General features: G+C 47.8%; 1 protein-coding gene across 1 annotated transcript in view; it reads left to right on the top strand.

The window, feature by feature from the left end:
• The window catches only part of SAXO4 (stabilizer of axonemal microtubules 4), a 149,195-nt gene that overhangs the window by 77,175 nt on the left and 45,687 nt on the right, over positions 1-26,333 (top strand). Inside the window, exons 7-11 of the mRNA XM_085646850.1 lie at positions 670-782; positions 2,518-2,589; positions 3,396-3,476; positions 13,613-13,720; positions 16,467-16,561. Coding sequence (XP_085502976.1) covers positions 670-782; positions 2,518-2,589; positions 3,396-3,476; positions 13,613-13,720; positions 16,467-16,561 — 469 coding nt within the window. The remainder of the gene's footprint in view (positions 1-669; positions 783-2,517; positions 2,590-3,395; positions 3,477-13,612; positions 13,721-16,466; positions 16,562-26,333) is intronic.

Raw genomic sequence — 26,333 nt, forward strand, 5'->3', positions numbered from 1 at the left:
CGAACAGGGCCAAGTTGCCACATATGACTGAGACATAACAGCACACCAATTTCATGGGAACTTAGTAACCCCGGAGGGTGGCCTGAAAACTACTAGGGTGCCTACCTCAGAGGGCACTGTGTTATTGTTTATTGAATGTTGTAACTTTGCATGTGTAGGATTAGAATTAGAATTAAAATAATTCTTTTATCCAGAATAAGTATTTGACTGGCCATTGATTTATTGTGGGTGATGTGTCCACATTGAGTTATGTGTCGTGTTCACTAATCTGTATCTACAATTACCTCTGAGGGAGCCTTCACTGCTCGTGCTACATTACAATTTGAGAGTCAAGTTCAGTAGGACGCGTTTGACCCAATTGAGAGGGATCCATAGCAAGGTGGGCCCCGGGACAGCAGGAGTAAACGGCCCAACCACCTCGGCTAGGACCAGTACCAACTGCTTGCCCCAAAGCCCTCTGAACGGGGTTCTGACCAGGATACTCCTTGTCTCTGTCTTATGTTGGAAATGCTGGGCACTGAGGTGCTTCAATCCCTCCCTTTGTCCCTGAGCTTCATAGCTCTGCCACTGCCCTCAATATGGAGAAGCCTCATCTTGGGGTGCTCTCTTCCTTTGATTCCAAGCCGGAGGGTCTGGTTCTGACCTTTATATTTACTTGTTTCTCTGCAGGTCGTTTCCGAGAGAAGAAAGTTGGGTGGAAGGAGAATACTGGATTCACTGAAGGCTCTGACCTTGAACCAATCACGTACTGTCCCAAGTCACAGTATCGCCAGGACCTCCCTGTGAGTGTTTCATAGCAGGGGGAGAGTGGGCTTCCATCTCCCAGCAGTCTCCCATTGAGCAAGCACCCAGCAACAGAATGGTTCATTCAGGACACACCTACTGAAATCAAGCCTCCATGCAAGACCCACCAAGAGCAAGCACCCACTGTCAGTCTAACCCTCCCTCATCCCCCCCCTCCGGTAGGAGCTGTGACGCAAAGGAACCCTTCACCCATAGCATGCATCCACCCACAACAAACATTCACTGGCAGCATGAGTCCAAGCACAGGAAGCTGTCACTCACAACAGCATGAGGAGCGGGGCAGTAAGCATGACCCCAGGGCAAGTACCCAGCCAGAGTATAATCCTACCTACAGAAAACACTCACCGAGATTTTCGCACTCATACACCCACTCACCCAGCACATAGATTTGCTGTCAGTATGACCCACCCACAGGAAGATTTCTCCTAGGGGAACAGGTCAGCCACAGCAAGCACACACTGGCAGCATGGGTTCACTAACCCAAGTCTTCGCCCACAGCAAACACCCAAGAAAACACATCCACCATCAGCATGAACCTACCCACAGGAAACTTTACCCTCTGCTAGCACTTACCAATGTCAAGCACCCTCTCAAAATCAGTTCCCATAACAGGCACTCACTCAAAGCATGCACCCACTAGAAGCATGGAAGCTATAATCCAGAGGAACATGTCTGTCACCCACACCAAGCACCCATCAACAGATGCACCCACCAGCAGCATAAGTCCACACACTGCAAACTATTACCTACAGCAAGCACCTACTCACAGTCAGAACACACATAGACACAATACCCTCAGTAAGCATTCACTCAGAGTACGCACAATCAGCAACATCATCCCACCTACAGCAAGCTGCCACCCACAAGTGTGACCTATTGGCTTTGCCAATGCTTGTTTAACATTTAGAAAGAAGCTTCAAAAGAGCCTCAATGGGCCTCGCATTAGGCTTTTGACCCAGGCCTTGCAGACATTTCAGACAAATCTTTTTATGGGCCTGCAGCCACATCTGCGGTATCTGCTAACATCTCTTCAGTGCTTGTACCCTTAGTATAAATCACACACCTCCTCCTAGCCAGCACTCATTGAAAGCAATCACCCAACCCTAGCAAGCATAACATGTACCGAGCCCTCACAAAAACAGACATCGCTATGCCGAAGAATCAATCAGAACAGGCGCCCTCTATACAAAATACCCAATGAGCATCCACCCAGAGCAAACATGTATAACAGCATCAAAGGGACATACCGAGAGCAGGCACACATGCACAAGCAGTAAGAAACCTATGATATCTGGGGCATAACCACAGCAATCTCTCACAGACTGGTAGTATGAGCTCAGAGTAAGCGCCCATTTTAAGTGAACACACCAGTGTTTGCATTTCCCTAAGGAAATCACCAGGTAATCACTGACTCTGAGCTAGCCCCCACCCACAGTGGGCTAAAATGAATCACTCGCAGTGGGATGTGAGAAAGCACCAACCTGAATGGTCACTGGAACACCCACTCAGAGAGAGCACTCCTTGAACTCACTCAGACCACAGTCAGAGTTGGCCCTGAGCATGCAGCCACCCAGTGTGTACATTGAGTGATTACACTGTCAGAGAGGACACTTTGTGAGCACACACCCAGAGCATCATCCCAGCCTGCTGTGAGGTTGAGTGAAGGTTGGGTATGGAATCTCTCCTAATTTCATTCTCATGTCTATGTTGCAGATTGGTGATCCCAGCCGTCCATTGGGAGTGAGCATCACAAAAACTGATTTCTTACCATCTACAGGTCAAAGGGTGAGTTCTCCTACCGCAGGGGCTCCTGGCGGCGGGTTGCCTGTATGTGATTTCTCCTGGTTTTTGTGAGATGTCAACACCTGGAGTAGACAAAAGGTGTCTGTGCCTCCTGCAGGAGTATGTATGTGCTAGAACCAAAGCCTCTGAGGATAAGAGTTTTTGAGGGTGCACTGACCATGGTGGGCTGAAACTGACACTCGTGCCTCAAGGCACCCTGACTAGCCTGTGACTCGGGTGCCGTGATACCTGCTGCAGCTGCGTCTCCATCTGCGGAATTGAACTATGTGGCTTGAGGGCAAGGGCTCTTTAGGGTGCATTGACCACAGGTAGGCTGAAGGTGGTTCTCCTGCTTCAAGGTACCCTGATCAGGAGGTGAAGAAACTGTGCCTCAGGGTGCTTTGTGACCTGCCACAGGATTCTCTGACCATTTATCAGCTGAAAATGGATCCTGCAACGAGGGCGTTGAACATGGGTTGGTTGGTACAGTAGCTTTGTAAGGAGTCAAATGATATAACCCAAGTGTGACAGCCACGCAGCCTTCTCCCCTTCTTTCTACACATCTCTTTACTGAAGGGGAGAGGATGTGGTCCGTCGGCTAGTCTGCCGACTTTGGTGCTGGAAACCAGGGTTCGAGCCTCGGGGTCGCATCCACAGCCTGTGATTCTGGGCAAATCGCTTAATCTTCCCGTACCTGAATGTGTAAGGTAACCGGTGCTCATGTAAAGCGCTCCAATACCTTCGGGTCGAGTTCGCGCTATATATCATCTGCAAATAAAAAAAAAAGTAACCTCTCTGTTTCTTTTCAGGGCAATGAGTTTTTACCAGCCTTATCCCAGCGTGCTATGCATGACAGCGGCTTCACCAGGGACTTCGACAAGTGGGCCAAGGTGTGTAGTCTTCTGCAAACCTCAAGTCCAGCTTTCTCACTCTGTCCACCAGTCTCATCTCTCTGTCTCTTATCTTTTCTACCTGCTTCCTTCCCCTAGCTACCTGCTCTCTGTAAAGGTCATTAACCAACAACACAATCATGGCTCGATTTTACTGTTCGATCTATTAGGTTTGATCTACACATTAACTACAAAAGAAAGAGAAGGAACTAACACATACAAAATGTTTTCTCCAACATTCCAACTCCCTCACGGGGCATTTTTTTTAGTCTAAAACAAATGGAGAGCTCTAATCCTTTGTAAATTACAGAGAGCCTAATGATACCACAATTTGAAATCCATACCCAAAACATGTACATTTAAGTGTCGCCTGTCGCACGGTTTTCAAAACTTGTAAGCTGTTGAGAATATGCAATAAGGAGAAATGGAAGACCCCCATCGGTGTCACCAGCACTCTTCATGTTCATGTCTTTTGAGCTATCTTGTATACTGATGTATTTTTTTACCTAGGTGCTACGTTTCATAATTAAGTGCCTTTAGAAGCACATTGGTTACATATTAAGGAAGTGCTCTTCGGGTTAAACACACACTTCCTATCTGTAAAGCTGAAACAATAAGTTTTTTTGAAATGCCTATATGGACATTTTCTGGATTTCTGCTAACTTCCTATGGCGTCCAGTGGCACAAAACGTCCAATCCATTGATTACTGGCCATGGCCCAGGTTTTTTCAATGATATTGAATTATTTTTTAACTTTGTCAATTTGTGTATGTGTTCTCTACCAAGACGTCCAAGAGTCATCCCATTGTGTCCAAGATACCCCCCTACTGAATTTTCCAGGGTTTGCCATGGATTTAGTGGAAACGCCATTTGCTGAGCACAGAAAGGCTTGATCCTCTAGAAGCTAAAGAGAAAATGTCAAGATGTCCTTCAAAGGCTTCTTCATGTCTACAACAACCAAAGAGCTCAAGAAGCAAACCTTACTCCCTGTTCGGGGTAATCTGAAGCTCTTCTTCTTCGGTGTAGGGGATGGGAGCTGTGTTTCCACTCTTAAAAGGCTGAAAGAACATCAAACAAGATTTCCAATCTTGATAAAATGGTATGAGAGAGAATGAGGTTCTCAGTCTCTCCTGTTCTTCAAGCCTCTTGTCCATTGCGCAAACAGAAAATCCCTTATAGGTTCCCTATTCCTTCCTTATTTCATTTCTTTGGGATTTCTGTTCCTGGAAGCCCTTCCTTAATGCCAGACCCTGGAGTAATCCAAACCTGTGCTGCGAAGGTGGACCTGTTGCAAATAGGGCCAAGGTCACCTGCCTAGGAGAGGACGGAGGAGCTCAGCCGGCTGGTGGCTAGTTTTATGCTTTCTCTTTATATAAGAGAAACCCAGCAGACCCTCATGTGTACAGAGGGTGAGATTGCTTGATCACTCCCACGCTGCAGATGTGTATGCCCGTTCTTCTAACTTCAAAATGTCAGAGTAAATGGAAAGCACATGTTTACCACACAAAGACTTATACAATGTACGGTCCGGACGCAGTGGGGTCTGAGGATGGTCTCACAAACCACTCTCAGACAGCCTTAACTAAAGGTGGAACCATGCTGGTATCACTTATGAAACAACTACAACAAATGTCACAGAGGACTGACTGCCCATAAGTGACATTCAAGGAAAGAAGGATGGGAGACATTACGTTTTCATTTCCAGTTATGAGCTTGATTTGAGTACTGCAGGCTTCCAAGTTCCAGGGTAGGAATGTGAATGCGAGGTGCTAAGGCTTATACTCAAAGGCATAACCACTTTCAGAGCTTTTCTGTGGTGTGTGTAGTGCAGCCGGAGAGTAATACAGATTACCTTGAAAATACTGTAAGAGGCTAAGCATGGAACTGTGGGTGCACTCTTTTCTCTTGGTGGAGAAAGTGAGTTATGGTATGTTGATTTCTATATCGCACTATCACCCGTAAGGGTATCCAGGCGCTTGAACGGGTGAGAGGGCGAGTGGTCCCCATAGAGTTATTTGAAGAGCCTAATCTTCAGGTTCTTGAGGAGCTCCAGACATACATGAAGAGAAGGCTCTGATGTGCTGTGGGAGGTTGGTCTATGTTTTGGTTGTGATGTAGGAGAACAAGCCACCTCCTGCTCTACTTTTGTGAATTCGGGAATGTGTGCAAGTGAGAGTGAGGCTGAGCATCGGTGTCTGGTAGGCTGGTGAAAGTGTATGCAGCTCTTTAGATAGATAGTGTTGTGCAAGGCTTTGTATGTGTGCGTGAGGAGTTTGTATTGGCTGCGTTTGTGAAGGGGGAGCCAGTGGAGCTCTCCAGAGGTGGGCTGAGATGTGGCTGCGGCATGGGAGGTAAAGTATGAGTTTTGTGGTGGCATTCTGGATGCTCTGAAGTCTGTGTAAGAGCTGCTCTGGCATAGAGTGTGTTGTAGTCGATTCTGCTTGTAAAGAGTGCTTGTGTGATTGTGCGAGTTTTGTTCTATGGCAGCCACTTAAAGATCTTCGTAGCATACCTAGAATGTGGAAGTAGGCATTGCTCACTGTGTTGAATTCTGCCGCCATGTTGAACGTGTTGTCCAGTGTAGCGGCCCACCCCCCTCCCTGGTACATGCACATGATCATGCCACACACAGAGTTTGGTATTACACATCTTTATTTCTCAGTGTGTAACAGTTAACTGAACATTCTACATCATGAATTCTATCACCCACACTCACACACTTACATCACCATTCTACGGAGTCCATGGGTGTTCTACGGAGTCCATGGGTGTCATCGGTGTAGAAGATGAGTGTGATGTTTTGGGAACAGAATATATTGGCAAGGGGAGTCATGTAGACGTTGAACAGAGTAGGGCTAAGAGACGATCCCTGGGTGATTCTGAATCAGGCTCTTGGTCTCCAATGTGAAGGATGGGTGTCACCTACCTTGTCTAACTTCTCAGATCTTGGGGGGGGGGGGTTGGGTCTCCTCCTTAGTTTGTTTTCATCCTGTGTGTTGTTGGGCTTCCTGCAAGAGAGCCAGCTGGCAGAGTGTTAGTTTTGGAGCTTAAGGATCCAGGACAAAGGGAATTTGTGATCTAAAGGCAGCAGTGAAGATGAGTCTAAACTGAGCGGGGAGAGAATTCATGTGTTTCTGTACCCGAGACGGGTTATTTTGTCGCAGACACAGGAGCTACAGGCTGGAACTGTAAACTATTGACGCTGAGGCATTGATGCTGTTCCATGCAATGCGTGAAGAGTGCATCACAGAGGAGGGAAACATTTCATATCCCGCCCAGAGGTTGCTTATGATATCCTGCAACAGACCGAGGTATTTATTGCTAGTGGTGCTGCAGTGAGTATTTCATGGGCATCTCTTGTAGGGAACTGAGGCCCATATGTACTAACACATTTTCCTGTAGACACAGAATGAGAAAAACCCTTGATACATCAGAAGAAGTTGTTTAGTTCTTGTCAGTGCTCTGATAAACATTTCTCCTCCGAGGCTAGGGTTTATGACGCTTGAGACTATTAGACAGAGTTCTTGATTGGGACTTTGGGATTGTGTGCTGAGTTTACTACAAAAGTCTGGTGACCCCTGGCCCTCCTCCACATCTTTTTTATTACAACCTGGCATCTGGTTTCTGGAAAGTCAGGATCCTCAATGATCAATTAATACATTGAGACGTTTCAAAAATACATATTTTTAATATTGAGATGTAATTGTTGCTTTGTACCATTTTAGGATACAAATACCCAATAGACTATCAATATGAGTGAGTAAATAAATAACTCTTTATTGCAGTCTGTAATAAAACCATCATGTGCAATAATTAACATTGTTAAAAAGCGCAGGTTTAAGGAATGTAGAGAAGCTAAAAAATAAATTAATCACTGCTGTATATAATTCTTAATTATTATTAATAATAAGATAACAGTTATGCAGAATAAAAACATTCGCAAAGAATACTAAATTAAAAATATCACATTATTTTCAAAATAGTAAAAAACTATTTACAAAGAAGTCGAGCAGATAAATAAATTTCATAGTTGTATCATCAAACTTAAATAAAACATTGTACCATTTACCCAAAAATGTCACTAGAGACAACCTAAATTTATGTGTTGCACATTCTTGGCATAATCGAATCACCTCCCTTTCCGTGCAGATTTTACAGTTATTAAATATATTCTTTTAATATCTTACCAGTGGCACAGGATGATAATGGACTCAAATGTTTCGGAATCTGGGCCTCTTAGCCAACATTGTATGCTCCTCCCTTTATCTGATTCTTTTGCCACAGAATAGTTTTATATTAAAGTCTAAATCTTAAACAATTCTTTGGATGGAGGGTGTCATAACCCCTGTCAGGTGGCACTGATGAGTACAACTAGTATACTTGAATAGGAGAGATGCACCTACCTCAGATTTAGTTGCATATGCAGAGCCTGCGACTAAACTTTCTAATATAACTTTCTCACGTAAACACTTTTGAAATGACAGTTTCTGGCTTATTAGAATGATTCAGCTGTCAGCAAAATCATAAATGTGTGTAAGATAGATGCCAAATAAGTTGCATTTGTAATTCATTCCATAAAACGAAATTGATAGACAGATGTCTGGACATTTTGGCCAACTGTAACTATGAAATAATTTAGGGATGCCCCATCTGTCTGGAATATGCCCTAATTCAAGTCTAATAGCTAATGAGGGATTCATCTTCTGTACTTACAATGTTAATCAGGGAATTTTTCTCAAATACAGTCAATCTCTTGTTCAAAGCATTCAAAGCATCTAAAAGAATCTTCAACCCATTGGCAGTTCTAGCTAAAAGAACCACATCACCCACGCACAAAAGAACCGGGACAAAGCCGATGCCAACTTTAACCAAATCTATACCTCTTTTACACAGGACTTCTTCCAAGCCGTTCATATAACGTAAAAAGAGGAAAGGTGCTTTAACGCATCCTTAGCGAACCCTAACAGAAGCATTTATTTTAGGAGATAGGGCATCTTCTGTGCTACAATGGATTTTAGCTGCATTATACCAGTGTATCCTCTGAAGAAGATCAATATTAGCCCTATAACACCCCATGCGGACTGTATTATCATTAACTTTAAAAATCCATCATTTATCCGATCAATTTTACATTGACTCTACCCCTTAATAAATTCACAAAGTAACATTAAAGTTCATCCTCTTGGCTTCTTTTATTGTCACCTCCACTTTCATCTCCTATCAACTCTAGTTGGTGTAGACTTCAGACCCCCTATCTTGCGCACCTTGGTTCTAGTGCTAATCTATCTGGCCACTTATCAATTTCCAATGTGTTTTTGAACTGCTGTCATCCCAGGACCAGATAAACTGGCTTTCCAGTCTTGGCTTGACTGCCTGCACTGACGTAGGGTTTGGCTCAATGAAGAGGGATGATCTCTCTGATGGCACTGGAGCCGCTGCAGGCCCCCAGGTTTAAAAAATAATTTCCTGGAATGTGGTAGACCTAAGGGCTAAATTGAGCAATGAAGACCGGTTCCAACTCTACCTGGTTTGACATCATCTGCTGCCAAGAGACTTGGAACCGTGATCCACAGCATATAAGTTGGCATTTTTGTCCCCGTTTGTTCTCCTGCTGTTCTGTCGCTGGGCTAAGGGTGGTCCTGCCATTTCTGTCTCTTTTAATCTTACTAAATTGTCTGTCAATGAACTGCACTGCACCCCCTTTTATCAAATATTATCGCATAAGCTCCAAAGGTCTTTTGATATTTTACTGATAAACTTCCATCACATCTTTGATACTTTGGTAACCGGGGATGTTGATGATTTGGAATATTATCTTTTGAGAGCGGAGTCCCTCTTAAAAAGGGAATCTTTGATCTTGTGGGTAGAAGATTTTAATATTTGCACTTTCAACCCAGATATTGTAGCTGTGTGCGGACTGCATGATGACCCGACTCCTCACTTACGTTACCCCATGACTTCCATGACATCCCACATCTTAGGGCATAGCAAAGTATCAAAGGCACGAGTAAAATGCATAAATGCTTAAATGCATAGTTTCTGTCTTGACTCTAAGATATTTTTGTGTTATAAGGTAAAGGTTACGACTTTGGTCCATGGTGCTAACTCCAGAGCAGAACCCTAACTGCACACCAGACAGAACCCTATTCTCATGTGCCCATTCTTCAAGTTTTGACAAAACCTCCTTCGCAAAATGTTAAAGTGCTGTCCAGCAATGAAATAGGACTGTAGCAGCTTGGCTGCGCTTTGTCCCCCTTTCTAAATATGTGGACAACTACTGCCGCCTGACCAATGGGCCTACCATAGCAGCTTTTAAGACATTTGATTATTGTTCTTTAAATAGATCCACTGAAATTCCATCCGGGCCGTGTGCTTTCCCTGTGAGACTGCTGCCAAAGGCCAATTTCATGTCAGTAATTCCAAAAGACAGGCTCAAACGCACTGCAGCCTCATAATCATAGATGGGTATTGCATTGAGCCAAGGCCCCTGAGTCTGGCTAATCGGGTCCAAAATCTTAGAAAAATGCCCTACTTAAGCAGTAACTGGGATAACGTTATTGATCTGATAGAGACATCTAACTGCAGATTCCTTACTTTAGAATGCTCCCCAGGCACCAGACTGGATCTGGAAATTTTTGTACAGCAGTACCTCTGCGCACTGGTCGAGGGTATAGAGCGACTCCGTAGCGACGTTGTCCTCCGGATGTGACATTGATGGAGTCCATATAAGCCCTTCTCTGATGTGCTGATGTCAGTTTCTTCTTTTCTGCACTTGCTGGGCAGATCCAATTAGCTGTTGCTCTGGCCGTTTTTTGGCCGACCTCAACGAGTTTGTCAAAGGGAATAATGTGCCTTTTCTATGTCCTCGGTGTTTAAACCCTATGCGTCCTGTGGATGACAAATGTCGGCCAAAGATCCCCATTCTATTTGGATGTGGAGCACCATGACTCCGAGGAGTGTGAGTCATGTCAACGACTTCGACCGAAGGCATTGAAGGAAAGTCGGATGAAGCTTTTTGTGGCGTGGTTGTCGCAGTCTTCAAAGATATCCCATCGGCCTTGGTCCTCTTTGAGCTCCAAGGCTCGGCCGTGGGTCCGATCCAGGAGCCGACCCTGTGGATTTCACTCTCCTTCAACATGTAAAGATGAGTCTCTACGCAGGCGATCGCAGTCACAACGCTGACCGACTTTGTCACTTGAGGCCTGCCACGATCTTCGGCTGAAGATTCGGTGCATGAGTCTCCCCTGCATCTCCCAATCTACCCTGGAGCTGGTGCGACTTTGACCCAAATGAGGGAATATTAGAACACCCTCCATAGTTTCTCTGGGTCTTCACCTTCCCGTGGGGTGCCCTCGGGCCCCAAGGAGGTGCACAAGACCGTGGCTGTGTCCACACTGGCGGGTTCACCCTTGGTTTCAGTCCAGTTGTCGGATTCAAAATCGTTCTGACGCCGGTGAACAGCACTGTCGGGGTTACACCTTCAGCATCAGGGTCTGGTCCGCCGACTCCAGCATCGGCGTCAAGGTCCGATCTGTTGATTTAAATAGTGGCGCCGTCGGTGCCGCTCAACACTCCTTCTTTCCTTTCAGACTCAGAGGAGTCACCTCTCTGGCGTTAAATGGAGTTGAGTACAGCGCCGAATGCCACGTCGCTGGAGCCGTCAATTTCTGAAGTCCCTCCTCCTGCTTTTTCTGCAGAGGAACATGATGTTGAGGGTGATGGAGAGTTTTCCCAGCCTGTTTTACAGATGGGCCAACCTCCTGCAGACTCTAGTTGGTTGATTGCGATAGGGAAGCTAGTGGTTTGGAATCTACCCCAGCCTCTGGCCTTCTGTCACCTCCTGGTTTGGCTACAGAGATGGGCTCTTCATTGACAATTATGCTCAAATGGGTGGTTCAACATAGACGCATTGTGACATCGATGCATCAACTGACAATGGCGCATCCCCTCCTTTGCTTAATGCATTGTCTCTGATCTTCGACACATTCAAGGTACTGTCAGCAGGTCTGCGTGACAACTGTATCCGGCCCGCACTCTATCACAGTTGGACTGAAATTTTGGATTTGCCCCAGTCAAGTGTTACCAGATAGCCCTAATTAGAGCTATTGATTTCTAAGCACTGCATTTTGATTTAATCATGGAAAATTCATAACTTGAGTTGTGTATGTTGCATTTTTTTCATTTTGGTCTTGTTTTACTCAGATAAATATTGGCTATGTTTCTAAACTGGTGTGGAGTACTTTTGTGGTATTTTCACTGTGTTACATTGTGTGTGTGCCCAATTACTGTACACATTGCCTCTTTAGTTTAGACTAACTGTTCTGTGCCAAGCTACCAGAGGGTGAGCACAGGTAAACCTTTAGTGTGTACTACACTTATTCTGACTAGGAGTGTGGTTTCTGCTTGGACAGGGTGCATACCTTCACCGACCAGAAACTCAATTTCCAACAGTGAGGTAAGCACTCCAGTCTGTTTAATAAATGTTGTAGTTTTGTTAACCTAGTGTAGCCAGAATTCCTCATTGTGTTGCACAGAAACTGATTGTATAAACAAATATGAAAATGTAAACAACAAGTCTAGATTGGAACTGTTGACATTACTGTCCATTGGTGGCTTTTTGGAGCAAGGTGGGAATAATCTAAACATCTCCCCTATCTCCTACGAAGTGAACGGTTGTAACAAAACCAACACCGACCATATTGACACCTCGACGAAGGGTATGTAGATTATGTAAATGTCTCGATAGTCCCCTCCCCTTCCCCTTCCCGCCCGCCACATGCCTAACAAGGCCATCCTGCATTTGAGGCTTTTTTCAGTTGTTAACCACCAGTTAAAGGAAAAAGAAGCGATAAACCTAGTCCACCCACTGATCACACTAGCCCTTTACATTGAAAAAGCATAAGACAAATTTGTAGATGAGCTAGCACTCGAGACACTTATCTCACAACTCTGGATGTAGTGCACTATTTTATCTTCTTTTGTGCATCATATCAGTTCTATTTATCCAGACTCAATGTTTTCCCCATTTGTCCTGTTTCTCAATGTCGTCCGGTCTTTGTTCAGTTCCAGTGCTGTGCCGGTGGTGGGGCGAGGGTGATGATGCGAACTGGTGCTACTGAACTCGCAAACATATCCTGGGGGTCTTATCTGTGAGATATAATCCCAAATAGGCTGAAGCAGCTTCTCACTCTGAGAAGTGAGACGTTTTTGGGTCTTTTTCAAATAGGATGCCAAATGGGAAAGTCCACGTGTAGCTAATGCCGCCGCCTCTGAGTTTGTTTGCAATGGAGTGAAAGAGTTGCTTTTCTATAATGTTTAGGGAAAGATATCACAGAATAATTGCCAGGAAAAATCCTTCCTGAAAGGATGCGTCTCCCCTTCTGCGTGCTTCTTCCTTATCTCTTCTTTTGTAGTGAAGTGGTAGAGCATGGCCAATATGTTTCTGGGGCGTTTGTCCGATGGCCCCTTCTCTGTCCAACTCTAACACACACAAACTTCTCTTCTGCATCCAGTCCGTGCCCCCTCTCAAAATCCAGTCGAATAATTTAATTGTCATACTAATGCACTAAGGAGTTCAAAAAGTGTGCCCCATGCTTGGCAGCCATCTTAGATGCCTTTGTTATCCTTTAGTTTTCGAACAACAATAGTGCAGTATTCTATCAAACATTGGCTACTCTGAATAAAGAAATCAATCACACTGTGGTATTTCACGACACTACATTTCTTTTTCTTTTTCATCCCATTTCTTGTTTATGTGTGTTAATTTCTACAGTTAATTTTCATCTAGTTTCTTTGTTTTAGTATTACCTACAAGGTTTCATCTAATCTGTTGTAAAGTAAAATGCCTTTGCCAAGAACCTTGTTTTGTATTGAGATTGAGATTGACCCCAAGTCACTACTTTGGGGGAAGTTTTGAAAAAGTACAGATGACGATGGCTTCCTAAAGGAGGGTCTATAACGAGCTGTATCGAACTGAACACACCGTCTAGGACGACAGCTTAAAAGGAGGGCTCCATCAAACTGCCCCTCCCTCTTGTCCCGCTTACCCTTCTTATTCTGTCTCTCTCTTCCATTCCCTCACTCTGTAAATCTGCCTACTTCCGTCTCCCTCTAACCTTTTTGTGTGTTCCATACAGGAGAAGGGCGCTCCTGAGAGTAGTGTGATGAAGAAAACTTTCAAGGGGCTGCAGAGACCAAGTCCTACACAGACTGATATACTGGAGCGAGTTGACTGTGGAAAAAAGGTGAATCCAGGGACAAACGTGAGCCAAGAGTGATGACCACACCGCAATGACTGCCCTAATGTCGCCACCTGACCCTTATAAATGCTGAGAGTGACCACCTAACCCAGCCTCTGACTGAGGGCTAGGTTGATTCCAATCACTGTCCTGAGTGGGTGACTGACCGCAGTCCCCAAATCACCACCAGCCTGCTTACTGTTACTGCCTGTGACTGAGCACTTGAATCAGGTACCTGCCTGGGGGCCAACATGATCCAAATCCTTGCCCCCGGAGAGTGACTTTTTCAGAACTGCCCTGTTTCCAGTCATTACCTCAGAATGACTGCCTGGCTCAGTTTTTGCTAGAGAGTCAGTACGGCCGCAGTGTCAGCCTGAGTGACCACTTCATCACATACCCTGCTAGTGTGACCGGAACAGGTGCTGCTTTTAAAAACACTTGGTTTATCCTAGGGTTTTTAAAATTTTCTTTTTAAAGCTAGGACAGCCTTCAGGTAACAGTTGCACTCTATACCAATTAATAATAATACAATTAATAATAGTAAATGGGTAGCTGGACTGTGGCTACCTTGTGCCTCATGGGCACTCTCCATATATCCAGGTGTCTCTGCGCAGGTCTTCCAGTCCTTGTGAAAGCAAACGCAGACATGCTCTTAATCACTCACTGGGTCAGCATCAGCTTGACTCTGCAGGCTTTCAAGAGTTAGGGTAGCTTGGAGGGAAAAAGGCAACCATACAGATGGTTGCCTTTCTCCTGTTCCAACGTCTTTGCTCCTACATTGGTTTGCAGACCTCCTTGTAAGATGAAGCCAAGGGCCCACAGTTATGGGGTCTGGATGGACCTTTACTTGGTATAACTGGTAGGCAATCCCTGTAAATCTCACTGCCACAACCGCTGGCCACCTCATACCTTGGGGCATTATGCACCCTCACTCAGAAATGGGGTACACTTTGGGAGTCCCCTGAAATCAGAGTCCATCGAAATCAGAGTTCAGATGTCAACAAAGCCAAACACTACATGGAACATAACACAGGGCTTTTGTCCCCATAAGGGATAACTTAACATCACACTTCTTAATATTCAGGGGTTTCAGGTTTGACCAACAACAAAGTTTAGTGCCTACTCAGTTCAGGTACAATCTGTCCGGCGAGGCCGATTTGTTGATTGTGGGATAGTTGACCAATGATTTCTTTTGAGACAAGTGTCAGATAATGTAACGATAGCCTAGTCTTTCTGTGACCAGTTCATCACTCACTAGCCCACTAAGAAGGTGTACCTTAAGTTGGTTTAATGATTACTTACATCACGGGGTACAGCTTAGACAGTGAGATTCTGGGGGTTCGAATCTCAAATGTCCAAACTAAAAAAGCAGTGGGCCGCGGGGTGAATGGGTGAGATGAACAAGGTTTGGGATGGACTGTTCTCATGATGAGCCAGGTCAGTAATGATTTGCATTAGATGAGTCTCGGGGGCTGATGTAGAATTTGGCAGAGAGGTACTACATTGCAACAGGGATGAGTACACTGTCCGCCAAAGTCAAGGTCCAACCTACCGGTTTTGAGTTGGGCAGAATGCAAGTTTTATAATGATAGAGTAAAATTTACTCCATCTGTGTAAAACTACCCCAATGTAGTAGTTAGTGGCAGTTAGAGGTAAGCTATTCGAGCGTCTTGTTTTTTTTGTACTGTCTGTCACTGCCAAATATATCAAGAGGGTAAGGGAAACAGGGAAAAGAAAAATAACTCACACACCATTGGAGAAATCTCCCATATTGTGAGGGTCATTAATGGTCATGTTTAATGGAGCCGTCCGTCAAACCTTTCCTACATTGACAGGAACCGCTATGACAATGGTTCCTGGCAATATATAGAGATTTGTCTCTCCCTACATTTGGTGGGTGGAGTAAAGACAAAGTGGCAAATGTAAAGTCCTCTTCTACACAGTCTGCCTTTAATTCGTCCGGCAAGCCCTAAATCAGGTACTCGGTCTAGTGTTGCACCGAAGGCGAAAAATGATTGTTCGGAATGTCACAACAAGTGATTGTCAGTGGTTAGACTATTTGCAAGTATTCTTTCCATCAGCCCCCAGACCCAACTACTAAGCCAACAAAGCATTTATTTGGGAGCTGTCATGCCCCAAACACTACCATTAAGCCACGCCCTACTTACACCCACTCTTCCTCATCACTCACATAAAGCTTGTCATTGAACTGAGAACTGTCTTACCTGGCTGTTAAGCTGGCTTTTGATAATGTTATGCCTCATAGGGGAGAAGTCAATTTTACCTCAAATTAATTTGAAGAGTTCATTGTGCTATGCTCTTGACAGTCTGAAGGAAGGCAGATGAACATGTCGAAAAATCACTTTGCAAGAGACAGACACCCTGTGTAGTGTAGTCTATATAAACGTTGGGAATAGTGGAAGAAGGCATTGAAGCCAGTCCAACCAATCCCTGAATCCTGTCCCACCTACCCCTAAAAGGCCCACACCTAACCCACCCAACTGCTGCTGGCTTCACCATATCCTGCAGATTTAGATCCATCCACATAAGTGTTACTTATTCAGGCCGCCAGTGTGACATACTAATGACTGCGGCCAATGATGGGCGGCACAGTACAATAGAGTCAATGGGGGACCATAATACCTCTTGTGGGATATGCAGGTGGGATCAAAGGACATCTGAAAGAATAATGGAGTGTGTGGGAAGAGTGGTGTTACATTCTTGGCACTATTGTTTTAATATCTCTTCACAGGAGCTAACTGGATACAGCGAGAACAATAAAATGTACGTGGCTTCTGCTACCGCCCCGAACCACCCTGAACCGTATCTGACTAGCTACAACCTACGGTGAGTTTGCACACCCAAATCTGACTAGACCAACCTTAGGTGAGAGCACTAGCCCCAAAAAGACTTGAGACCACCTGTAATGAATACACCCAAACTGGAGGGTGAGGAAACCCTAACCCAGCTACAACCTGCTGTGGGTCCTCTTCTGATTATCCCCTGGGCAGCTGCAACCTTTTATGAGTCTTCCCAATCCATCCCCAATCTAACGTGAGTCTACCTTGACCTACCCATCTACAGCCTGCTGTGAATCTATTCCAAAACTGGTGCTAGTAACTATTGAAGCCAGAATATTGACAGGCCACAATATCGTGATTCGTGATCAGAATATTTAGGGTAAAAATATTCAAGAGGCAAGTGCACACAAGAAGCTATGGATTTACTATTCTTAACTCCAAATCTACATATCTTGCGGATATATATATATCACCAAAGTGCATATATTGGGAGTTAGGCATGGAATTATTGCCTTGTTATTCTTGTCACAATATTGTGACCTGTCGATATACTACAGCCTTCAGTGACTAAACACCAACTTGAATATTTAAAACCTTTAGTGTTTCAACTTCCCTCGATCTGCTATGAAGCTCCCTGATCCCTATCAGCTAAATTCTGCAGTGCGTTCATTTATCAAGGCACAGACCTCATTTACTACACCCAGAACGTAAAGTAGAACTCATAGATCCCAAAAGCTCCCAGATGGACCCACATTTAGGTCTCAATCGAAGGTGTCCCTTCATGACTCTGTATGGATTGCGAGTATAGCTATATGTTGATATGAGTAACTGTTAGACCTGTCAGCCCTTTGGGTGGTCCCTCCTCATCATTATTTATTTTGTCCCACTTTTGCCTCAAACCCTGTTTGAATTTTTCCTTTTTTGGGAACCACCAGATTTTGTTAGTGTTGCTGCAGATTCAGGGAGCCATTTTATCTACCCCTGAAACTTCTGTCTGAGGGCCTGGAGCACAAAATGGTGGCCACCTGTGACATCACCAGCATCCACTGGAACCTACCAGCACCTTCCAGAACATTCCAGAACCCTGTGACCGTTGGAGGCGGTTTAGAATGTTGGGAAGCTAAGACAGAGAGTTGGCAGTTGGAGCTGGCAGTTGGCACCTGACTGGTGAAGAGAGAGGAGCAGAAACCTGAAGGAGGAAGGAGTGAGGCAGCAGGGGTGGAAACTTGTGCCTGGAGTGGGGTCCATAAACCCACCCTTGATACTAGTCCCTACTAACTGAGCCCAGCCTGGAGCCCTGTGTGGGAAGAAGCAAGAAAAACCATCTTAAGGACCTGGACAGCAGGAACAGGCCTTAGAAGTCAAGGAAGCAAGTACCTGACCTGTTTATTGGTTTCCCTGGAGCCGGACGTCGAGTAGCCTGGAGACCTGGAGCCTGAGGTGGAGAAGCGGCGCTGACTGGAAAAGCAGACGTCGTACCCAGAGCCGCCAGAGATCGTGAGAGGGCGCCGACGGAGGACGTGAGGTGTACCAGAGGTCGAGGAGGAAGTCAACCAAGGTCGAGTGAGCGGTGTCGACGGGGGAGTGAAGTCCGCCCTCCAGAGTCGCCGGAGACCGAGGTGAAGTGTGCCGGAGGTCGGGAGTGGAGATCGCACTCCGGTGTCGCCGGAACCAGAGAGAATCGTGCCGGAGGTCGGGAGTGGAGGTCGCACTCCGGAGTCGCCGGAAACCTGAGGAGAGGAGCACCGGAGGTCGGGAGTGAGGATCGCACTCCGGAGTCGCCGGAAGTCGACATCGAGCCAAGGCCGGCCGACGTCATCGAAGTTGAGGTCGCCATCGGACCGGAGCCGCCCGAAGTCGACATCGAGTCAAGACTGCCCGACGCCATCGAATCGGAGATCGAGATCGAGCCGAGGCCGCCGACATCGAACCGGAGCCGCCTACCGGCGTCGTCAGGAACTGACATTGTGCCGAGGCCGCCGACGTCGAACCGGATCCGCCTCACGGCGTCGACACGACTCCAGCGGCGTCGGAACATCAGAAAAAGGGCAGTAAGTGGAGTAGAGGGCGCCAAAGGCCCTGTGGAATCCTAAGAGACTACTCTAGGGGTTAGAGAGGTGCTGGAACCAGCTGGACTGTGCCAGGGGTGAGCTGGGACTAATCTAGAGGGGTTGTGTGGAGTGAGAGAGCTAGGTCTCTGGTATTCCCCCCTTGATCTACCTCAGTTTAGGCCTCAGCCTTGTCCAAGCCAGGAAGTAGACACCCTCAAGCCTTCCACATCCCCACAAGCTGTGCCTGGGCCAAATCAGCCCTTAGGAATTCAAATGTGATCTGATTCTATGAGTGTCACTGTCAGCTTTTAATTATTTATTAGGGGCACTGTATTTATTGTATTTAACCTATTTATTGCTTCACTGTATTTATTGGTCCACAGTATTTATTGATGCACAATATTTATTGGTTTACAGTATTTATTGCCTCAGAATATTTAATTGCCTGTATGTATTGCACTTATATTTATGCCTTCATTATTTATGATCACCCCTATTTATTGAATCATTAAGCCAGTATTTATTTGACCTGCACTATTTAAAAAGTTTGTATATTGTGATTGTTATTTATTTATCTAATCAGCAACTAAGAGAAAAAGAAGATAAAGAAAGATATTTTCATAATTTTTACGGTGTAGAGTCGTTTTTGGAACGGATGCACGCATGGTTATAGTATGGGTATGTCGTATGCTTAGCACGGTGCCTGATTCCTGACCACTCGAGCCAAGCTACCACAGTGTATGTCTGGGAGAACACCACCACCCTTCCAGTGTGGGAGTGTTTTTCTAACATAATTGGTGTTCAGTGGTGGGACAGAGCTGTGCCTACGTATACTCAACAATAACTGTGGGTAGTCCATAGGCCTACACCGGGAGTTTTCTCAAAGCGGCCTTCCTAATTGTGGGTTTTTGTTTTTTCCAAATTTACTCTGGTGGTGGGAGGAGGTATTATTAAAGGTACCCCCCTGTATTGTTACTGCAAATAACTGTCCTCTGACCTGAGTGGGCAAGATGGAGTTTGTACTGGAGAATTTAGAAACGTACACTGTGGCCCAACTCAGGGAGTTTTGCCAGCGGGAGGGGGTGTATTGTCCCCCAGGAGCAAAGAAGGGTGCACTCCAAACCAGCTTAAGGGCTTGGGGGGAGGCACGCCGAGAAAGCAAGGCTGAGGAGGAGGACAGGGATAGAGAGCCCGACAGTGAGGGAGCTGGTTTGTACCAACCGGAGGTGGGGAACCTGTCAGCGGGGCCCAGGACACTTTCCAGGAAGGGCAGCAGTGCCTCTAGCGGTGGCTTGTCTGAAGTGGAGTTAACAGACCGGAGGGAGAAAAGGCAGCTCACATGGGACTTAGCAAGGCTGGAGAAGGAGAAGGAGGAACAGAGGATGGCTCATGAGATAAGGCTGAAAGAGATAGATCTTCAGATCCTGAGAATCGGGGCACACCCTGTACCTAACGGTGGCAGCGAAGAACGAGAGTACACCAGGGAACCCAAACCCTACCTGCCAAAGGACATAGTAGCTAGCTATGGGGTGGGTGATGATATCGCCAAGTGGCTAGCGGCCTATGAGGTCTCGTTAAGGGCCCATGGGGTTCCAGAGAAGTACTGGGGAGGGGGATTGTACAAGTACATGCCTCCAGCTGGTAGGGATGCTTTATTGGCCCTCGAAGAGGATGAGCAGACCCACTACCCCACCATGAAACTGGCGCTCATAAGAAAGTTTGGACTAACACCCGAAAAGTACAGACAGAAGTTCAGGGGTAGTCACAAACTGGGCACACAGAATTGGGTGGACTTCCTGGACTATGCAAAGAAGGCATTGGAGGGTTGGATTCAGGGCAGTGAAGTGAGGAACTACGAGGGGTTGTTTGATCTAGTACTGAAGGAACACCTGCTCGAGAAATGTTTCCCTGAACTGCGTCAACACCTGGTGGATAGCAAGCTGACCAGTCCCCGGAAGCATGCTGAGGAGGCGGACATTTGGGCTAGTACCCGGGTGTCCACAAGGGGGACTGGAGGGGATACTCAAAAGGCCGGACAGGGCGCCCCCCAGAAGAAAGAGGGAGGGGAAAAGAAAAAGGAGTTCTCCAAAGGCCCCCAAAATAACTTCCAAGGAAAGGGAACAGGATTCACCCCTAGGGCTAACCCACCCAGAAACCCTAATCCTGGCCAGAGTCAGCAGCCAAGGGTTGTCCATTGCTACGAGTGCGGTGGCGTTGGACACTATAAAGGAGATCCGAAGTATCTGAAACGACCACCCCCTCCCATTGGAGGAAAGACCCCCGGAGTAGCTAGTGTAGTGCTCGGGGAGGAGATGCCCTTAACTAAGGGAAGGGAGTGGGCGGGTGTCACTTTAGTGTCCCTGGGAGAACGGGAGATGGTTCCCAAGATCCAGGTGCCCGCAAATACCGCAAAGTATGGGCAGTGGGTCACCATCAACGGCCAAAGAGGGGAGGCTCTGAGAGACACAGGAGCCAGTATGACTATGGTGCGTAGCCAACTGGTGTCTCCAGAGCAGGTAATTCCCGATATACTCCACCCAGCCGCGATGGCTGATGGCAGAACAGGCCACTATCCAGTGGCCGAGGTTCCCTTTGAATGGGGGGGGGTTGCAGGTTCACTTCGAGTTGCCGTAAGCCCTGCCGTGCCAGTCGATTGTCTGCTGGGGAATGACATGGAGCACAACGCTTGGAAGGAGGTGGAATACCGAACTCACACTGAGATGCTGGGTACACCTGACTGGGCCTGTGTTAGCACAAGGTCCGCGACTACCCGAAGAGGGAGTTTGTTTCGGCTGGAGCCTGGAACAAAGGTCCAGCCGGCTGCCAGTCAAGGGAAGAACCGAGGACAGGAGGAGCCTGCCTCGGCGTCCACACCCCGTAGGACGGATAGGCCACCGGAGGTGGTGGACCAGGAGTCTGCGGTGGGGGACGTTACCAACCTGGAGGACCTACCCATCCCGGCCGAGTGGCACGTGGAGGGAGGCCCGTCCAGGGAGGAATTCTGCCAGGGCCAGAGGGAGTGCCCTACCCTTGAGGAGCTGAGGCGACAGGCCGAAGCCCAGGCAGCAGGGAACGTTGAAGGGAACTACAGTGTTTACTGGGAGGATGGCCTCCTCTACAGTGAACCCAAGGCACCCCTACACGGATCGTCACGAGCCTTGGTAGTCCCTCAACGTTATCGAGCCTTCCTTCTGGAGTTGGCTCACGAGATACCATTGGCAGGACACCTGGGGCAAGACAAGACCTTCGCCCGTCTTGTCCCACACTTTTATTGGCCTCAGATGAAAGTGTCGTCCGATACCTACTGCCGGACATGTGTGTCTTGCCAAGCCAGTGGGAAAACAGGGGTGAAGCTGAAAGCTCCCCTGGAACCACTTCCTGTCGTTAGCACCCCCTTTGAAAGGGTGGGCATCGACATTGTGGGTCCGTTAGATCCGCCAACATCAGCAGGTCACAGGTTTATCCTGGTTCTGGTGGATCATGCCACACGGTACCCAGAGGCAATACCTCTGAGGACCATAACAGCACCTGTTGTGGCTAGGGCCCTGATGGGAATCTTTACCCGAGTGGGTTTTCCCAAGGAAGTTGTGTCCGACAGGGGGACCAACTTCATGTCAGCGTACATGCGGGCCATGTGGAAGGAGTGTGGAGTGACATACCGGTTCACCACTCCTTACCACCCCCAGACCAATGGTCTGGTGGAGAGGTTTAACAAAACCTTGAAAGGCATGATCAGAAGTCTGCCTGAAAGCCTGCGGAGGAAATGGGACGTCCTCCTACCCTGTTTACTTTTTTCCTACAGGGAAGTGCCACAGAAGGGAGTGGGCTTCAGCCCCTTCGAGCTCCTGTATGGGCACCCTGTACGTGGACCTCTCAACCTGGTGAGAGACGGATGGGAAAGAACTCCCAGAAAGCTTCCCCAGGATGTGGTGAGCTACATGCTGGCCTTCCGGAGCCAAATGGCTAAGTTGTGGAAGCAAGCTTCTGACAACTTGGAAGCCAGCCAAGCAGTGATGAAGGCGTGGTACGACCACAATGCTCACCCGGTGGAGTTGGAGCCTGGCCAGAAGGTGTGGGTGATCGAACCAGGAGAGCTTAGTGCCCTCCAGGATCGCTGGTCAGGACCCTTTGAGGTGTTGGAGAAGAAGGGTAAGGCTACCTACTTGGTGGACCTGAAGACCCCTCGTCAGCCCCTGCGGGTGCTGCATGCCAACCGCTTCAAACCCCACCACGAGAGGCCCGAAGTCATCTTGATGATGGTGACTGACGGAGGAGAGGACGTGGAAAGCGAGCCTCTCCCTGATTTGTTTGCGTCTCAAGAGAAGGATGGGTCGGTGGAGGGAGTGATTCTCTCCCCATCTCTAACTCCTGAACAGCAGGAGGACTGTCGCCAGGTCCTGGGGCAGTACTCTTCGTTGTTCTCCCTTGTCCCGGGTAGGACTCACCTGTGCGTCCATGACGTGGACACAGGAGACAGCCCACCTGTGAAGTCCAAGATCTACCGGATGTCAGACAAGGTGAAGGCCAGCATTCACAGTGAAGTCACTAAGATGCTGGAGCTAGGAGTGATCGAACCTTCTAGCAGCCCCTGGTCCAGTCCGGTGGTGTTAGTACCAAAAGCTGCACCACCGGGTGCCCAACCAGAACTGAGGTTCTGTGTGGACTACCGGGGACTGAATTCAGTGACCAAAACGGATGCTCATCCGATCCCTAGGGCGGATGAATTGATTGACCGGCTGGGAGCTGCCCAATATCTAAGTACCTTTGACCTTACTTCTGGGTACTGGCAGATCTCTTTGACTGATGGAGCAAGGGAAAGGTCAGCCTTCTCCACGCCCAATGGCCACTACCAGTTCTGTGTGATGCCCTTTGGGCTCAAGAACGCACCTGCCACGTTTCAGCGCCTGGTAAACCAGATCCTCACCGGAATGGAGAGTTTCTCTGCTGCTTATCTGGATGACATAGCCGTCTTCAGTAACAGCTGGGAGGATCACTTGCGTCACCTGCAAGCTGTTCTCCAGGCCCTGAGACAAGCTGGATTGACGATCAAGGCCAGCAAGTGCCAGATCGGGCAGGGGTCGGTAGTGTACCTTGGACACTTGGTGGGTAGGGGAGCGGTGCAACCCCTCCAGGCGAAGATCGAGGCCATCATGGCCTGGGAACCCCCCAAGACTCAGACTGAGGTCCGAGCATTTTTGGGCCTCACGGGATACTACCGCCGCTTCGTGAAGGGGTACGGTACCATCGTAGCCCCCCTCACGGAGCTCACGTCCAAGAAACAACCTCGACGGGTAGTCTGGACGGAGGCTTGTCAGCAGGCCTTTGTGAGATTGAAGAAAGCCATGTGCGAGGCCCCGGTCTTAAGGGCCCCAGACTTTTCCAAGGAGTTCATTGTCCAGACAGATGCATCAGAACATGGCATTGGGGCAGTGTTATCGCAACTCAACGAAGAGGGTCTGGATCAACCCGTGGTCTTCCTATCCCGGAGACTACTTCCCAGGGAACAGAAGTGGAGTGCAATAGAGCGTGAAGCCTTTGCAGTGGTATGGGCTCTGAAGAAGTTGCGGCCATACCTGTTTGGCTCGCACTTCCTGGTTCAGACCGACCACAGACCCCTTCGTTGGCTGATGCAAATGAAGGGGGAGAATCCCAAGTTGTTGAGGTGGTCTATTTACCTACAGGGAATGGACTTTCAGGTGGAACATCGGCCTGGAGTGGACCACGCCAATGCAGACGGTCTCTCAAGGTATTTCCGCCTTAGTGATGAGAACTCCCAAGGGGTTGGGTAGCTCTCCCCACTTTCAGCTGGGGGGGACGCGTGTTAGACCTGTCAGCCCTTTGGGTGGTCCCTCCTCATCATTATTTATTTTGTCCCACTTTTGCCTCAAACCCTGTTTGAATTTTTCCTTTTTTGGGAACCACCAGATTTTGTTAGTGTTGCTGCAGATTCAGGGAGCCATTTTATCTACCCCTGAAACTTCTGTCTGAGGGCCTGGAGCACAAAATGGTGGCCACCTGTGACATCACCAGCATCCACTGGAACCTACCAGCACCTTCCAGAACATTCCAGAACCCTGTGACCGTTGGAGGCGGTTTAGAATGTTGGGAAGCTAAGACAGAGAGTTGGCAGTTGGAGCTGGCAGTTGGCACCTGACTGGTGAAGAGAGAGGAGCAGAAACCTGAAGGAGGAAGGAGTGAGGCAGCAGGGGTGGAAACATGTGCCTGGAGTGGGGTCCATAAACCCACCCTTGATACTAGTCCCTACTGACTGAGCCCAGCCTGGAGCCCTGTGTGGGAAGAAGCAAGAAAAACCATCTTAAGGACCTGGACAGCAGGAACAGGCCTTAGAAGTCAAGGAAGCAAGTACCTGACCTGTTTATTGGTTTCCCTGGAGCCGGACGTCGAGTAGCCTGGAGACCTGGAGCCTGAGGTGGAGAAGCGGCGCTGACTGGAAAAGCAGACGTCGTACCCAGAGCCGCCAGGGATCGTGAGAGGGCGCCGACGGAGGACGTGAGGTGTACCAGAGGTCGAGGAGGAAGTCAACCAAGGTTGAGTGAGCGGTGTCGACGGGGGAGTGAAGTCCGCCCTCCAGAGTCGCCGGAGACCGAGGTGAAGTGTGCCGGAGGTCGGGAGTGGAGATCGCACTCCGGAGTCGCCGGAACCAGAGAGAATCGTGCCGGAGGTCGGGAGTGGAGGTCGCACTCCGGAGTTGCCGGAAACCTGAGGAGAGGAGCACCGGAGGTCGGGAGTGAGGATCGCACTCCGGAGTCGCCGGAAGTCGACATCGAGCCAAGGCCGGCCGACGTCATCGAAGTTGAGGTCGCCATCGGACCGGAGCCGCCCGAAGTCGACATCGAGTCAAGACTGCCCGACGCCATCGAATCGGAGGTCGAGATCGAGCCGAGGCCGCCGACATCGAACCGGAGCCGCCTACCGGCGTCGTCAGGAACTGACATTGTGCCGAGGCCGCCGACGTCGAACCGGATCCGCCTCACGGCGTCGACACGACTCCAGCGGCGTCGGAACATCAGAAAAAGGGCAGTAAGTGGAGTAGAGGGCGCCAAAGGCCCTGTGGAATCCTAAGAGACTACTCTAGGGGTTAGAGAGGTGCTGGAACCAGCTGGACTGTGCCAGGGGTGAGCTGGGACTAATCTAGAGGGGTTGTGTGGAGTGAGAGAGCCAGGTCTCTGGTATTCCCCCCTTGATCTACCTCAGTTTAGGCCTCAGCCTTGTCCAAGCCAGGGAGTAGACACCCTCAAGCCTTCCACATCCCCACAAGCTGTGCCTGGGCCAAATCAGCCCTTAGGAATTCAAATGTGATCTGATTCTATGAGTGTCTCTGTCAGCTTTTAATTATTTATTAGGGGCACTGTATTTATTGTATTTAACCTATTTATTGCTTCACTGTATTTATTGGTCCACAGTATTTATTGATGCACAATATTTATTGGTTTACAGTATTTATTGCCTTAGAATATTTAATTGCCTGTATGTATTGCACTTATATTTATGCCTTCATTATTTATGATCGCCCCTATTTATTGAATCATTAAGCCAGTATTTATTTGACCTGCACTATTTAAAAAGTTTGTATATTGTGATTGTTATTTATTTATCTAATCAGCAACTAAGAGAAAAAGAAGATAAAGAAAGATATTTTCATAATTTTTACGGTGTAGAGTCGTTTTTGGAACGGATGCACGCATGGTTATTGTATGGGTATGTCGTATGCTTAGCACGGAGCCTGATTCCTGACCACTCGAGCCA

Source organism: Triturus cristatus, chromosome 3_2 (assembly GCF_964204655.1).
Source record: "Triturus cristatus chromosome 3_2, aTriCri1.1, whole genome shotgun sequence".
NCBI lineage: Eukaryota > Metazoa > Chordata > Amphibia > Caudata > Salamandridae > Triturus > Triturus cristatus.